This window comes from Thunnus thynnus, chromosome 8 (genome assembly GCF_963924715.1).
Source record: "Thunnus thynnus chromosome 8, fThuThy2.1, whole genome shotgun sequence".
NCBI classification, from domain to species: domain Eukaryota; kingdom Metazoa; phylum Chordata; class Actinopteri; order Scombriformes; family Scombridae; genus Thunnus; species Thunnus thynnus.
In genome coordinates, this window is record NC_089524.1 from 6,310,790 (window position 1) to 6,326,492 (window position 15,703).

A 15,703-nucleotide genomic window follows, 5' to 3' on the forward strand; every position below is an offset into this window, starting at 1 on the left:
TTGAATTCTGATGTCCAGAGAAAGCGAAGGCCGGTTAGATTAGATTATAAATACGCCATCTGGGAAAATATTTGCCAACTGGAGAGCTTCATTTGAAACTGGAACTGCAGAAGGTATCACGCCTGCTCTGCCCTTGGGGCTCCGCTCTGTTTCTGCTGCAGTTCAAGTTGAAGGAGTCAGTGTGGCTGCGGAGAACTGCAAGTCCCAGAGATCTCGGCATCAGTGAACCTGGAACCAGGGTTTGAATAACATGGCAGCGCCGTCCAGCAACACATGCGGGCTCATGGAGCGGTCGATCCGGGAGCGGGTCCCGCCGCTGCTGACGGACCTGTACCAGTTCACCATGGCCTACGCATACTGGCGGGCCGGCCGGCACCAGGAGCCCGCCGTGTTCGAGCTCTTCTTCAGGGACAATCCGTTCGGCGGCGGCTTCTCGCTGTTCGCTGGGCTGCACGACTGTCTGCTGTTCCTGCGCAGCTTTCGCTTCACAGACGAAGGTTAGTGAGTCAACTTTACTTCATTATCTCTGTTATAAACATTAACACGGTTGCTGTTTACTAAATTTCTTAATGAGTTATTTTCCTCACATGGACGTGACATTGCGTCCTCCAAACTCCTGTTACGCATACCGCTGTGGTTGCGCAATAGTTCACCGTGCGACCCCCATGAGGAAAACGTGAATGACGGGTACGGTGGGATATATCGGTGAACTTTGACGTTTAGCGTTGAACTTTAGCACACATCCGTAATCTCTAATGTGCTGTAAGGATCAGTACTACGTGAGGCCAAATGGCACATACTGCATACCAAAAAAGTTTGATCTGTGCAAGTAGTTAGTCCGCTCAGACTAGTTAGACAGAGATATAAAACAGGATAGAAGAGAGTTTAACCAGTTATGACTAATGAGAACTCAAACATTTGGCTGTTATAGTTGTGTAATAGTGTGGTAAATTATTATTTTCATTATGGATTAATCTGTGTTTTTTTTCGATTAGTCGTTTGTTCTATAAAATGTCAGAAAATAGTGAAAAATGTTGATCAGTGTTCCCCAAAGCCCAAGATGCAGCCTAAAATATCTTGTTTTGTCTTCACCAACAGTCCACAACCCAAATATATTCAGTTTACTATCATACAGGACTAAAGAAACCAGAAAATATTCACATTTAAGAAGCTGGAATCAGAGAATTTTAGTATTTTTCTTTAAAAATATACTCAAAATGATTAATTATCAGAATAGTTGGAGATTAATTCTGTTGATCGATTAATCAACTAACCGTATTGTAGCTCTTGTAACAGCCAATACTGAAATATATAAAGATTCTTTATTTAAGTAGTTTAATACTCTATTACATGTAAATGACCTGCATTCAAAACTTAAATAAAAGTACATAAATCTTAGCAATGTGTGTTGACATAAAAGTACTCATTATACACGATAGCCTTTCACTGTTACATTGTTAAATATATTATATTACCAGATTATAAATAACATGAAATCAGCATTTATAAATAATAATAATTTTCACTATAAATAAAATAGTGAAAAATGCACATTACAACTTCTTAGAGTCCAAGGTGACATATTTGTTCATGTTTAGTCCAAAATCCAAATATTTTACCATCATGTGTGACACAAAAAAAGCTTAAAATCTTCACATTTGACAAACTGCAGTACTTTATAATATGATATGGTTTGTATATAAAACCTTATCAGCAAAGTAATTGTAGCTGTCAGATAAATGTTGTGGAGTAAAAAGCTAATCGTAGTGTAGTAGAAGTACACAGCTATATAAAATGGAAAAACTCCAGCAAAGTACCAGAAAATCAGAAGTACACTTAAGTTACTTCCCACAACTTTAAGAGGCCAATAGTGACAGAAATATTCAGATAAGCATGAATACCAGCGTAAAAACATTTTATTATGCACGAAGGATCTGCTTTCAAACTATTATTTAAGCTGAAGTACAGAATTCTTTCCAGCAAAATACAATTAGTTTCAAAAGTAAACATACTGATGATGCAGCATGGTCTCTTTGTTACGTTATTATTATATATTTACTGGATTATTATTACTGCTGATTTAACATGTAAGCGTCATTTTAATGTTGTAGTTGAACTTGACTTATTTTGCATACTGTAGGGGACTTTGATCTATAATAATGCATCTCATTTTGTGAGTTTTGTATGTAAAATTAACATGGAAATGAATTACATATAAATAAATAAATGAAATAAATGTAGCTAAGTAGAAAAAAATACAATATTAACCTCTGAAATGTAGTGGAGAGAAATTATAAAGCAGCATAAAATGAAAATACCAGTACTCAGGTAAAGCACAAGCACCTCAAAAGTGTTCTTAGGTACTGGAGTAATTGTACTTTTCACTTTCTGCCTCTGTCTGCAGCAGTCAATGTTCAGAACAGGAAGATATTACAGTACGTTAATGCCCCACAAACTCTACTGTACTGATGCTGTTGTTGCCATTCATGAGCTGCACGTGGCCACACTCAACACATTCATAGTCGAACCGTCATCACAGTCACAACCTTTCAAAAACCTTTCAAAAACCTTCCAGATTAGATTAACTGTACAGAAAGTTATTAGATTTAGCTTTATAATTGTAGTTCTGTGTGTGTGGTGAGACAGGACATGTGAGGGAGCGAGGACACATGGAGGACCCATGTGCTTGTATAAGAGCACATGTGTGATGAGTTTTAGGATGAAGGACACCCTCTCGGTTGTCGGTCTACACGACTGTTGTGTTAAGGTTGTGTTTTGTGGATCCAGATGTGGAGTTCCTGCGCTCCGTCCTGCCCCCGACCACCGACCCGGCCTTCTTCCAGTTCCTGCGAGGCCTTGACTGCTCAGGTGTCACACTCCGCTCCGTCCCAGAAGGCACTGTTGTCTTTGCCAGGGTGAGCTGCAGGGCTGGGGGGGGGGGGGGGGGGGGTCAGAGGGTCAAAGGTCACAGTCAGGATCTGTAGGTGGTCAATGGAGGATGTAACTTGTGCTGCATGTGTGCAACATCTGCAGGTGCCTCTGATGGAGGTGGCAGGTCCGCTGGCTGTGGTCCAACTGCTGGAGACCAGTTTATTGTGTCTGGTTAACTATGCCAGGTAACCACACACACACACACACACACACACACACACACACACACACACATACACACTGGGAGATATGACAATATACACTGTGAGACAATATAAATTTGTCAACTGTCAGAGATTTACTGCACTGTTTATACTGTTTAGTCTCTCTGATATCTCTGGATGAATTAGGTCATTGAGGCCAATGTTGCAATATTTAACTTTTTTATTATTTTTATATCAATGTGATAAAGTATCTTGACTTGTCAGGTATTTCAGTTTTTGGATTAGCCAAAAAAGACACAGTTTCTCAATTGATTTTCCAGAAGATTTATTATACTATAATAAATGTCGATATCGTAATATAAACTGTAAGAGAGGATTTTATTCTCAATGCACCAACACAGATTAACCAGCTGGTCCTCTGATTATAATGAATACAAATATATATATTTTAAAGTGTGGACTTGTGTAAGAGGTAACTTTTGGTCACTATTAGGTAGTCACATGTATTTGTAGGGCTGCAACAGATGACTATTTTCATTATTGATTAATCTATTCATTATGTTCTTTGCAATGAATAGTCAAGGAAGAGTGAAAAACGCCCTGTTATGCCAAGATCCAAAGGTTACTTCTCCAAGTAGCTTGTTCTGTACAAAACCCAAAGATATTAAGTTTACATGTTTGCTTCATTAATGGCAAACAAATTAATCAATTATCAACATTATTGATGAATATTTTTTGTCAGTTTTTCTCTAGACTAATCAGTTAATTGACTAAATACTTCATCACCGTATATTTGGTGTTTTAAGGCTCACAATTACCATCGGGGGGACACAAAGTTTACACCATTTTTCAATGTACTTTCTATTTTTCACATAAAGTTGCAATTTATATCTTCTACTCTGCTACACCAACCCATGATTCCTTGTTTTCATGTTGTGCACAAGTGTTTGTAGTCTAATAGTGCTTCATTTGGGAACTAAAGTAGTCCGGAGATGATAAATACATTATGTATGTCAGGCTGAATTATGTGGAAATGTGTATACAGTAAAAAAACAAAACCCCAATAATCTAGATTATCTGTATTTGATAGAATGGTGCCGGCCTAAGAAATATTTCATTTACTGTATCACAATTTAAATGAAGTATTGAAACAGATTGAAGCAGATACAACAGTTTTAAAGGTTATTTAAGGTGGTGACTGAATGATCAACATTTTCTTATAATTGAATCCATATCTGTGTGCATTTTACACACATCAATGGACCAAATATAAGGAAAAAAGTTCATAAACTATTTCAGCTCCGTTGCCCTCAACCTGTATTTTGTACATTTTGTACACACTTGTCTTTCACGGTGGCTTCTATCAGGACTCAGCTGCCACAGCTCCTGAATCCTGGACCCAAACTGGGTTTTCTCACATCACTCCAGTTTTAGCCTCTTTGTACTGGTTACCAGTTTCTTTTAGAATCCATTTTAAAATCATGGTGCCAGAGTACATCAGTGAACTCTTTACCCCTCACTGTCCAAAAGGCCTCTTAGATCTGCTGGGTTGGGCCTGCTCGTTGTTCCAGAGTCCAGGTTAAGATCAAAGGGTGATCGAGCTTTTGCTGTACTGGATCTTCAGCTTTGGAACAGTTTTCCAGTTAGTATTCGGTCTACTGACACTGGTTCTGCTTTTAAATTCTGTTGTCTTCTCTCCTGACAATTAGTCTGTTGTGCAACTACCTGACTTTAAGTTTATTTTAATAGTTTCAATTATTTTGGATGATTTCTTTTTTAACTTATTTTATACAGTTTGAAAAAGTTTGAAAAGTGCTATACAAATAAAATTATTATTATTATTATTTTATAGCCATGTTTAGAGGTTTGTGTAATGTAACAGAAGTTTTACTAACAACAAACAACAGTTTCTTTCCCGCTCCTCTCTGTTCAGTTGGACTTGGGAATATTTCTTGACCTGACTGGTCACAGTAGATGGTGCTGTTCTCTGCCCTTCCACTGACTCACCAGTCACAAAAAATGACCCACAAGTCACAGAAACTCACCCACATGTGTGTTTTGTGGTTGGTAGGGAATCTGGCATGCAGGGGGTGGAGTCACGGCTGGAGTTGAGCAAGAGAGGGAAAAAAATCACTGTTGAAGGGCAGACGCTATGGTGGCCCTGAGAGCTCAACACACTGCAACTCAAGAAAACACATGCAAATAGACAAAACACGAGCAAATTAAGAAAACATCTTCATCGATCACATCAATATGACAATAAATGTTCTGCAAATACAGACAACACAATGAGAGTGTTTCCAGAGGACACTTAAAAGCGATGAACATGTCTGGACATGTGATCACAATGTTAAAATAAACCCAAAACACTTCCGCTTTAGCTCAGTTTCCAACACCACTGACGGATAGCCGACTTCAGTAACATCATGAGTCACAAACCAACAACGAGCGTGTCCAGACGTGTTCTTCACTGCACATGTGTTGTCAAATTGATGAAGATGTTTTCTTAATTTGCTTGTGTTTTGTCTATTTGCATGTGTTTTCTTGAGTTGCAGTGCATCAAGCTCTGTCCTTCAAGAGTGATTTTTTTTCTTCTCATGTTCAACTCCAGCCATGACTCCACCCCCTGCATGCCAGATTCCCCACAGACCACAAAACACACATGTGGGTCAGTTTTTGTGACTCGTGAGTCAGTTTTTGTGACTCGTGGGTCAGTTTTTGTGACTCATGGGTCAGTTTTTGTGACTCATGGGTCACTGGCAGGTCAGAAAACAGCACCATCTACTAAATATTCCTAAGTCCCTCTTTCTCTCTGTTGATAGTCTGGTGTGTAGTAACGCTGCCCGCTTCCGCCTGGCGGCCGGCCCCAGGAGGAAGCTGCTGGAGATGGGCCTCAGGAGGGCTCAGGGACCAGATGGAGGGCTCACTGCCTCACGATACACACACATCGGAGGTAAACCCTGTGTGGTCTTTCAAAAATTCATGTTCTTACACTCAATCTGTAAAGACTGCGTACATTTTACTCGTGAATCTGTCTTTCAGGGTTTGATCTCACCAGTAATGTTCAGGCTGGTTTCCTGTTCGGGATCCCCATCGCAGGAACCATGGCACACTCATACGTCACTTCCTTTACCTCCTTAGAGGAGGTATGGCCACAGGTGAGTATCTGTTCTGTCGTCCAATCATCGTTAAGGACCATCGCAGATTCCTACATTACTTTTGATCATTATCAAAAGCATATCTTTCTGGCAGCCACTGATTTCAGTTGTTGTCATTACATAATGATTTGAGAGACTTGAAATGTTTTTTTAGCATTTAAATCCATCATCTTCTTCATTATCCGTCTTATTTCTTCAACAAAGTTATGTTATCTTTGGAGCACTTGTGGTACAGGAGTAAAACACCTCTGTGTTTGTCATGTTTGTATCTTTTTCAGCTCCTTGTTTAGCTTTTAGTTCACTCTCATCGCTCTTTTAGCATTGTTTTCATCAAGTTCAAATTATGCTAAATTGCAGTGCAGTGGCAAGTTATAAAATCTGAGCGATACACTCTGCTTACATGCAAACAAAGTCTCCAGCAGTTCTTCTGGTTATCATGTGTAGAAAGACTTAGATCCCCAATGAAGCTCCACACTTGGAGCTGAAGGGACTGAGTCAACTGGAGGAATCGTGTAGTTTTCAGTGTCATTAGCTGTGATGACTGCAGTGCAGGGAATCGCTTGGTCCACATTTGGAAGAAAAAGGGGAAAAAAATAATGTTATTATGTGTAGTGCTGCAGCTGTTTGACTGGTCTTACTTACTTTTGGTGCATTCAAAGACACTCTGACATCTGAGATTTTACTGAACAGCTTTTACATGTAATATTAAATTTGAATTAATAACATGTCTCTGTTTATTCCCAATCAGACTCTTGTGGCAGTGAACGGGGAGCCTGACCCAGTCGACTTCATCTCGTTGACGAAGGGCTGGCTGAGTCGTGTCTGTGAGCTTCTGGGTGCTGAGCCGGGGAAGATTCGCGAGGGCGAGTTGGCCGCCTTCCTGTCCTACGCCATCGCCTACCCTCACAACTTCCTTCCTGTGATTGACAGCTACAGTGTCAGCTGGTAACTACTATAATACATACGACAGTTTCCGCTGAGGCTCTGTATCAAGGCTTTTATCTTGTGATGAATGACAAACAAGCTCTCACTCATTGTAGAATCATATGATCTTTCCTGTTGACTTTGTGGTTATTGATGTGTGTCCTCATTTGCATGAGCATATTTACTGCTCAGCTTAACTCTACACAAATGTTAAGAGTAGCGTTGATTTTCTATAACATGTCAGACTCATGATGGACATGTTTTTAAAAGAAGGATAAAAATTGATGCAGCAGAAACAGTGATGTCACCTTTTTTTATTCCATTAATTCTTCTTCATTAATTCCTCCTATATTACCCACAATGCAACTCGACTCGCTTCACTCAACTGTACAGATTAGAGTGTGTTATGCTACTATTGGCTAATGTAGCATGGAGCTGCTAGCCTCCAGCAGAGATGAGGAGCTACAGACGTCTGGTGACATCACTTCTTTCTAACTCAACATCCCCAGATTTTTGTAGTCTTCAGCCCCAATTGACGCTGACTCAAGTGACATCACTTGAGGCAATTTATCAAACTTCACATACCACAGCTCCCTCTGGAGACACAAAAGGCTTTATACTACTTTTTTCACATATGCAGTATAGTATCCCTCCAACACCTGGAAACTTTGATGTGTAAAATCGGTGGAGTTCACCTTTAATCTTCACATTTTCCTGCACTTTCACTCAAATATAAATCAGTGTATTATTACCCCATATTCACACTTGTTAAATATAAGTAATGTTTGTGCTACAGCAGTGACCCATGATCATGTTTTTGGATTTTGCTGCACTGAATTCTTTTTACCAGAAGGAGTCACTAGTGCAGACTGAATCAATGAGGCCTTGAGAGGTGAACAGTATCTGTTAGTGATACAGTGAGCTGAAAAGCCTCAGTTATTATTATTATTATATCAGGAATGGTAATTGCACCAATACACATGTTTTTTTCACAGTTTCCAAGATGGACACAATGAAAGACTGTGTATATATTTAATGAGTGTAGAGATCAGGGTTACCACAGGTCTTGCACTGAATTCAGTTCCCTTAAAATAAGTCCTCTTTCCTCCTGTAGACAGTAACATTAGTGACTAATTTTTTTTGTGTGAGTTTGCGGCTGTCGGGAAACGTTCTACATCTATAAACTACTAGTGAGACTGGTGCAACAGTGGAAGTAATTAATTAATTAATCATTTTTTAATTGGTTAACCTGTTCATCCATTTTCTGCCACTTATGAGCGTCCAGGTAACTTTGATTTATTTGAATCATTAGGAATTATTGTTATATATTGTTATATGTTGTTATATAAGTACTTCTTTGCTTTTCATCCTTTATGATTGTGAAGCAGGTATTAAACCTGCATTCTTTGTGGTATTAAAAAGGTCTTAAAGTCTTACATTTAACTTGGTAAACACTGCAGAAACATGGAGGGAGAGAGAGAGAGCAACTAATTAATACTTTTATTCATTATTATGATTATTCTGCTGATATTTTTCTTTTTATCAATAACAGTAAATGTTTAATTCATATAATTAATAGAAAATAGTGGGAATTTCAATTTTCCAGGACTTTTCCCATCAGTCTCAGAGTTGTTTGAGCTCATGTGGTCTAATTTGTGTGTGTGTGTGTCTTATTTCAGCAGTGGTGTGTTGAACTTCTGCGCCGTGGCGTTGGCGCTGTGTGAACTGGGCTACAGGCCGGTGGGAGTTCGTCTGGACAGCGGGGACCTCTGCAGGCAGTCGGTCGACGTCCGTCGTCTCTTCAGACTCTGCAGCGAGCAGTGAGTGAGGTGCAATGCTACATGTGTGCATCAGTATGTCTTTACAAACCTACAGTGAGAGTTGATTTTGTTCCTCCGGATGTCTGAAGTACACGTTTCACGTCTAATGAGGCTTTTCCATCTCTACAGTTTCTCCGTCTCTACCTTCGATTCACTGATCATCGTTGGGACTAATAACATCTCAGAGCAAAGCATGGTAGAGCTCAACAAGAAGGTAAAGGGACCAAACATGGAGAATTGTTTATGATGAATCGCTGCGGGCTTTTATCCTCTTCCATGATGACGTGTGTGTCTTTGTTTCAGGAGAATGAGATCGACGTGGTCGGTGTTGGAACACATCTGGTCACCTGCACAAAACAACCCTCACTAGGTTGTGTGTATAAGGTGATTTAATAAACACAAAAAGTGCACAAACAAGAAGAACCACTCAATCCAAATGACCCAATCTCCCTTCTTATATCATGGTGTTGTTTTTGTTTGTGCGTTAGCTGGTGGAGGTGAGGGGGAGGCCCAGGATGAAGATCAGTGAGGATCCAGAGAAGAGCACCGTCCCCGGGAGGAAAGCTGTCTACAGACTAGTAGACAGTGAGGGTGAGAATTAATGTGAAGTTCCTGTTACATCATGGTCTCTGTTTTATTGTTACTTTTGCTGTTTTTTAGCTGCACAACATTGCCATCCAAGAGCTACTGAATGTCTAGGATGTATGTTAACTAGAGCTGCAACTAACAATTAATCTGCTGTGTTAATAAACACACATATCAGTTTCCCCGAGTCCAAAGTAACTTTTACAGATGTCCAAATATAAATCCAATATTCATTTTGAATGATGTAAAACAGAGAAAAGCAGCAAATTGTCACATTTGAGAAGCTGGAACCAAAACATTTTTGCCATTTTTGCTTGAAAAATGACTGAAACTATTAATCGATTATCAAAACAGCTGCTGATTAATTTTCAGTTCATCTAATATGACTGTTGTGGTGATGTCAGCATTCAAACTGAGCCTACAGGTGTTTTCAATGCTGTATTGTTTAGTTTGGTTAAATTGTAGTATGATTCGTTTTCCCCCTCGGTGCGATTAGTTTGGGCAGATGATTTGCTTGAGTTTTTTTTTCCTGTGTAACAAGAAACAGAACCAAGAGGAACAAGTTTACTAAGTCATCCACTGATTCAGACCAGAGGAAACAAACCAGAGCCTCTCTGGCTGACAAAGTTCAGCTTAGACTCATGACAGATGAGTCAACTCTGACAATGTAGAAATCAGCCTGACAATCTGAGTCTGAGATGTCCTGAAATAGTCACCACACAGAGTATAAACCCACCGTTCATACAATCTTTCTGTATTATCTTTACTAGGGGTGAAGAAGTAAGACAGCAGTTTTTTCTCTATTTTTACTCCATCCAGCTATTTTATTTCCCGGTGTTTAAAGAGTGATTACAGCCTCATGGTGGCTATAAACGCATTCACGGTCTCCCACTCTTTCCTCTCCTGCAGGCCATCCTTTTCTGGACCTGGTGAGTCTGGCAGTGGAGTCTCCTCCAGAGGCAGGACTCCCACTGAGCTGCTATCCTCTGGGGTGTGATAACACCTCTGTCTCAGTCACTCCAGCTCAGGTCACCTGTCTGCGCCAGGAAGCGTTTACCAAAGGACAGGTGAGGATGGAGCACGACCGTCCGGAGACTGATATTATCACAGTATAACCTACATTTGTAGACTAGTCGCTGCTTTATGATGCTTGTTGTTTCTTTTCCATCATCACATACATATTGTTGTTAACTTTTGGGTTATCATCTGGAGCAAAGTCTGGTGAAGTGTCCACCAGAAGTGCAGAAGTTCTCCAATCCTTTACTCAAGTAAAAGTACCAATACTGCAACGTAAAAATACTCCATTACAAGTAGTGCATGAAAATCCTACTTCAGTAAAAGTACATAAGTATTATGAGCTTGATGTAGTGAAAGTATTGCAGTAAAAGTAGTGGTTTGGTCCCTCTGACTGATATATTATTATATATGACATCATCAGATTATTAATAGTGAAGCATCAGTGTTAGAGCAGCATGTTACTGTTGTAGCTGCTGGAGGTGGAGCTAGTTTCAACTACTTTATATACAGTTAGCTAGTTTAGTCCAGTGGTTCCCAACCTAGGGGTCACGGCCCCCCCAAAGGGTCAGCAGATAAATCTGAGGGGTCATGAGATGATTAATGGGAGAGGAAAGAAGAAAAAACAAAGTTCTGATACACAAATCTGTTTTCAGTTTTTGGGACTTTTTCTCTAATCTTTGATTTTTGCTGAAATATTGGATCATTTGAACATTTATTGAAATGAAAGCATGTGAGAAGTTTAGAGGGAAAAATCACTATTTGGTGGAGCTGTTACCAACTCATAGACATGTGAAATGTGACCCCGACTACACACTGCTTTTTGTAAGACGTCAAAAGACAAAAAGGTTGGAAACCACTGGTTTCATCTTTAACAATGTGTTGTATTTTAAAAGCTTGTTATATTATCCATTGTGTCAAATCTTCATCTGAAAAGCTGTCAAATAAATGAAGTGGAGTAGAAAGTACAATATTTCCCTCTGAAATGTAGTAGAGTGGAAGTATAAAGTATCATCACATGGAAATACTCAAGTAAAGTACAAGTACCTCAAAACTATACTTAAGTACAGTAGTTTCCACCACTGCAGATGTGGACTAGAAGTCTGTATAACGTGTGCATGAGCACTGTTGTGGACAGCAGTATACACTTCATGGAAACACACCCCAAAAGGTCTACAATTTGGATTGAACCACCGTCTGTCTCTCCACCTACAGGCATAAACCACATCTGAAAACAGAGAGTTCAGGGACATCTTGTGGTGGTTGTAGAGGGGCATTGTGGGAAATGAATGAAATGAAGCATAGGACAGGAAGTTAATGGTCGGTAGATTGTGCTCCTTAAAGTTGAAGAAGGCATCAGGCACGAGCGGTGTGGCATTGAGAGACACGATTTATAGAAAGACTGGATAACGACAGCAAAAACATCAATCATGTCTTAAAAGTCATGATACTGATACTGAATGTCCTGGAGGAGATAAAGCACAATCTGCATCAGTGCAGGACTCTACTGTGTTGGAGTTTAGTCTTCATGAATGTATCTCCCACACTTTGTAGGTCACACACCCTCTGTGCAGCGCTGCAGAAACTAGAGCAAAGGTCCAGGGCTCCCTGCAGACTCTGAACCCTCGACACAAGAGGCTGCAGGAACCAGACTCTTACACAGTGAGTCCCCCCCCCTCTTCCCTCCCCCAGATCTTTAGCTAAAGCAAAAACAGAACACCTCACACCTTCTCACAGATACAGACATGACTCTGCATTCTTACAAAGATCTCTTTTACCAGTGTTTTTCCTTCTCTTCCCACCAGGTGGCGTTGTCAGAGAAACTCCACAACCTGGTCACAGAAATCCGAAAAGGCAGCTCCAACAACAGCAACTTTCTCTTAGCCAACTAAAGAAAGAGAGACGCACATTTATGTGTTCTCATCGCCTGGCTTCATGTCTGTTTATTGACACTATTTTCCACAGTGCCTTACAGTAAAAGGAGTGCAAACATTTGTTATGCGTTGCCTTATCAAACCTTCACAGTGTTAACACCATACTCCAAATACAGGAAATGACAGTTGTGTTGTTTCCTTTGTATCTAATGCCTATTAAAAGAGGTTCAGATGAGGACAGACTGGGACAGACTGAAGCAAATGATAACAAATCCTCCTTATAACTAAATGGATTTTTCTTCTGGAAACTGTTGTTTTCAAGGAGCAACTGCTGCAGAAGCATCAGACAAGCAAGACTAATTGAAATGACGGATAATTGAACTGTTGAGTTACTCACACTTGATTTTAACCTTAAAATAAGCTATAAAATGGCGCTGAACTTTGATTTCTTTCTCTCTTTTTTTCTCTCCTTTTTGTTCGTGAGGGTACCTTCTGTCCAAATGTAAAAAAACTAAATAAAGAACAGAAGTCTCACTGCTTTCAATCAAAAAACAAAATTACAACCAGGTATTATTGTGAAACTCACTGACAGATGTTAACTGAATTCGTTCTAGAGGAGGTGGGGTGATTTTAACATTACCTGCCCTGGTCAGTTCATTTTAATCCCGTTAGGAGCTCATATGTAGGTCATTTTTCACCCCACCTCAGTTTTTCGGGGAACTCACCAGAGAGACATCTTTGTATTTTAAAGTAAACATCTGAGTTTTTTTTCTGATGGAAGAGCTGTTTGTCCTGCTTGACGAGAAATTTGAATTTTGTGTGAAAACGGATGTAAATCAAGAAAAGTTTTTGCTAATCTGATCGATGGAAACATGCTAACAGCAACATATATTGAGGTCATGGTGGATGGTGTTGTACTGGGGTGCATTATAAGTTGCCCTCCAGTACACCACCACCCACTACGAACTCAATAATACATGTTAAGTAGAATTATCACCTTTCTGACAACATCAACAAAAACCTGAAAGTGTATAAGCTTCATAAAAGTAGAGTTTATAGCAGAGCTGTTGTATTGCATTAGATTGTTCCTAATGAAGCGCTTGGTGAGTGTATATTTAAGACCACATCCTGTTGGTTAAAACGCCATCCAGAACCATTAGTTAAATAATGTAGGAGCACATTTAATATTTCATTCCCCACCTGTCCCTGTAATCAGTCGTAATTTACCAATGTGTTCATCTTTAGCATGTTTCTGATGTTGTATTAAAGCCATCATGTCTCCAACTGAAACTTTCTGACTTTGCTGCCCCCGGTGTGACTATCAAAAAAAAAAAAAACCCCACTGTAGCAGAGGAATGTAAGCTGCTACAAAGACTGCACCAATTTTCACCTGCATTCATATTTTTCTACAAACTGAAATTTTGAACACATAAACGCATAAAACCTGCACACATAATGATTTTAAATCAATTCAGATTTAGCGCCACGCTGCCAATATGTTGCTTAAATGTCACAATCATTCTGTTCTAGTTGCGTTTTTGCTCCTTTTCAGCTCATTTACAGGTTTCATTTGGAGTTTAAAAAGTAAAAGCAGAAGAAGAAACACACTGTAAAACATACAGGAATTTAGTGGAATCAACTCATCTTTTGTCATGAACTTAAATATGTAAGTTTTATTCATTTCATTTCAACTTAAAATGTCTAGTTTTCATCTCTGAACTCAGAAACATGAGCTAACCTCACATGAATGAACGTACTGCTGGGAGTTCACACAACTTGTTAAAATAAGTTTCAAAAGAAACACGATCAGCGTATTAGTGGAATTCCCAGCATGCATTGTTTGAGAGTTTAAAACTCCCCGGAGACTTTTTCTTTTTCTTTTTTTTTTTTTTTGTAGTTTAAAGAAAACATATGATGGAAACCAGCTGTGCATGTGTCTTTAATACATGTTAAGATAAGTAATGGTTGTTTCTTTTCATAGTATTGAAAACAATGCAAAACGTGATGGAGGTTAGTGTTGAATTCAGTCCCTGTATTCAATTTAACACTGAGAGAGAAGCCTCGAACGTGAACTCTGATAGAAAAGTGGCTCCAACAGCAACAGCAGCAGCAGCTTTAGCTTTAAATCTGTGTGACAAATGAAAAACTGACTTCAAAACTGAGAAAATGTTAAAAGAAACTTGACTGAAGAGGAATCAACAGCTGATTTAACTCCTTGTCCTGTTTAAGTTGGACTTTAAAGAATAAGTAAATCTGGTTTTTAAACTGGTTCAGTGATTGACTGAAGAGTTCTCTCCATCATGATCCCCCTCACTCTCCTGCCTGTTTTTGCTTCAGGACATGTGAGAAGTGTTTCCTTGAATTCTGATTGGCTGCCTGCTGGCCAGTGGTAGTAGCGATGCAGATACACTCGGAGAGGAGACATGTGGAGCTGATTAGACACGGAAGAGGCTGTGATGTCATCGCACCGGACTGACCGGACAACACTCGGTGGTGAATCTCACACTCTTCCACACTTGATACTTTGGTTTGTTTCACAGCCGGAGCGGAGCAGATGTGGATTCTTTTTAACGCTCGTTACTGAAGTTTTTCTTCTGCCAACATGACTGTAACTGATACTAACACCATCAGCAGTGCAACAAGTACTGAGAGAAGTTTTACTTGAGTAAAAGTTGCAGTAAAACAATGTAAAACTACTCCATTACTAGTAAAAGTCAAACTTATAAAATAGCACTTAAAATCAAACTTAAGCAAAATATACTTCAAGTTTAAAAACTAATTATGGCCCCTTTTATACAAACTATTGGATTAGTTTTTACTGTTGTATTAACATATAAGCAGCAGTTTAATGTAGCTTGTTGCTAATTTTAACAATTTTGCGTCACTTCATTTAATCTTCAGGGATACATCATATTTTATAAGCTGAATAAAAACATCTCCAAACTATGTATGATTGTCAATAAAGGTAGAAGAATTCAAATTACAATATTTTATGGCTGCAGCTAATAATTATTTTCTTTATAGTCAATTTATTGACTAATTCTATGATTGATGGATTAATTATTCAGTCTATAAGTCTGAAGTAAAGTGTCTCAAAATGATATTTAAGTAAAATACTTGAGGAAATGTATTCAGCAACTTTTAATCAGAATTAAATTGTTTTATTTGAATGATTTGTGACTGTTAGTTCATCCCCAGTCCCTCATAACACAGCGCAGCAGTGCTGACGCTGG

General features: G+C 39.2%; 1 protein-coding gene across 1 annotated transcript; it reads left to right on the forward strand.

Moving 5' to 3' along the window:
* Positions 1–165: 165 nt before the first annotated feature.
* Positions 166–13,283, forward strand: naprt (nicotinate phosphoribosyltransferase). Its single transcript, XM_067596241.1, has 13 exons — positions 166–497; positions 2,788–2,915; positions 3,034–3,116; positions 5,918–6,048; positions 6,138–6,253; positions 7,002–7,198; positions 8,857–8,997; positions 9,127–9,211; positions 9,301–9,381; positions 9,486–9,588; positions 10,492–10,649; positions 12,151–12,258; positions 12,402–13,283. Exons 1-13 carry the CDS (start codon positions 251–253, stop codon positions 12,486–12,488), a joined length of 1,665 nt encoding a protein of 554 aa, XP_067452342.1. The 5' UTR covers positions 166–250; the 3' UTR covers positions 12,489–13,283.
* The last annotated feature ends 2,420 nt before the right edge of the window (positions 13,284–15,703 follow it).

What these genes read in the sequence shown, in the direction of transcription:
- naprt (XM_067596241.1), top strand. Translation starts at nt 251, where the DNA reads ATGGCAGCGCCGTCCAGCAACACATGCGGGCTCATGGAGCGGTCGATC. An exon ending in GCACTGTTGTCTTTGCCAGG is followed by an intron (nt 2,916 to 3,033) that starts GTGAGCTGCAGG and finishes CAACATCTGCAG; the next exon opens with GTGCCTCTGATGGAGGTGGC. An exon ending in TTCAGACTCTGCAGCGAGCA is followed by an intron (nt 8,998 to 9,126) that starts GTGAGTGAGGTG and finishes CCATCTCTACAG; the next exon opens with TTTCTCCGTCTCTACCTTCG.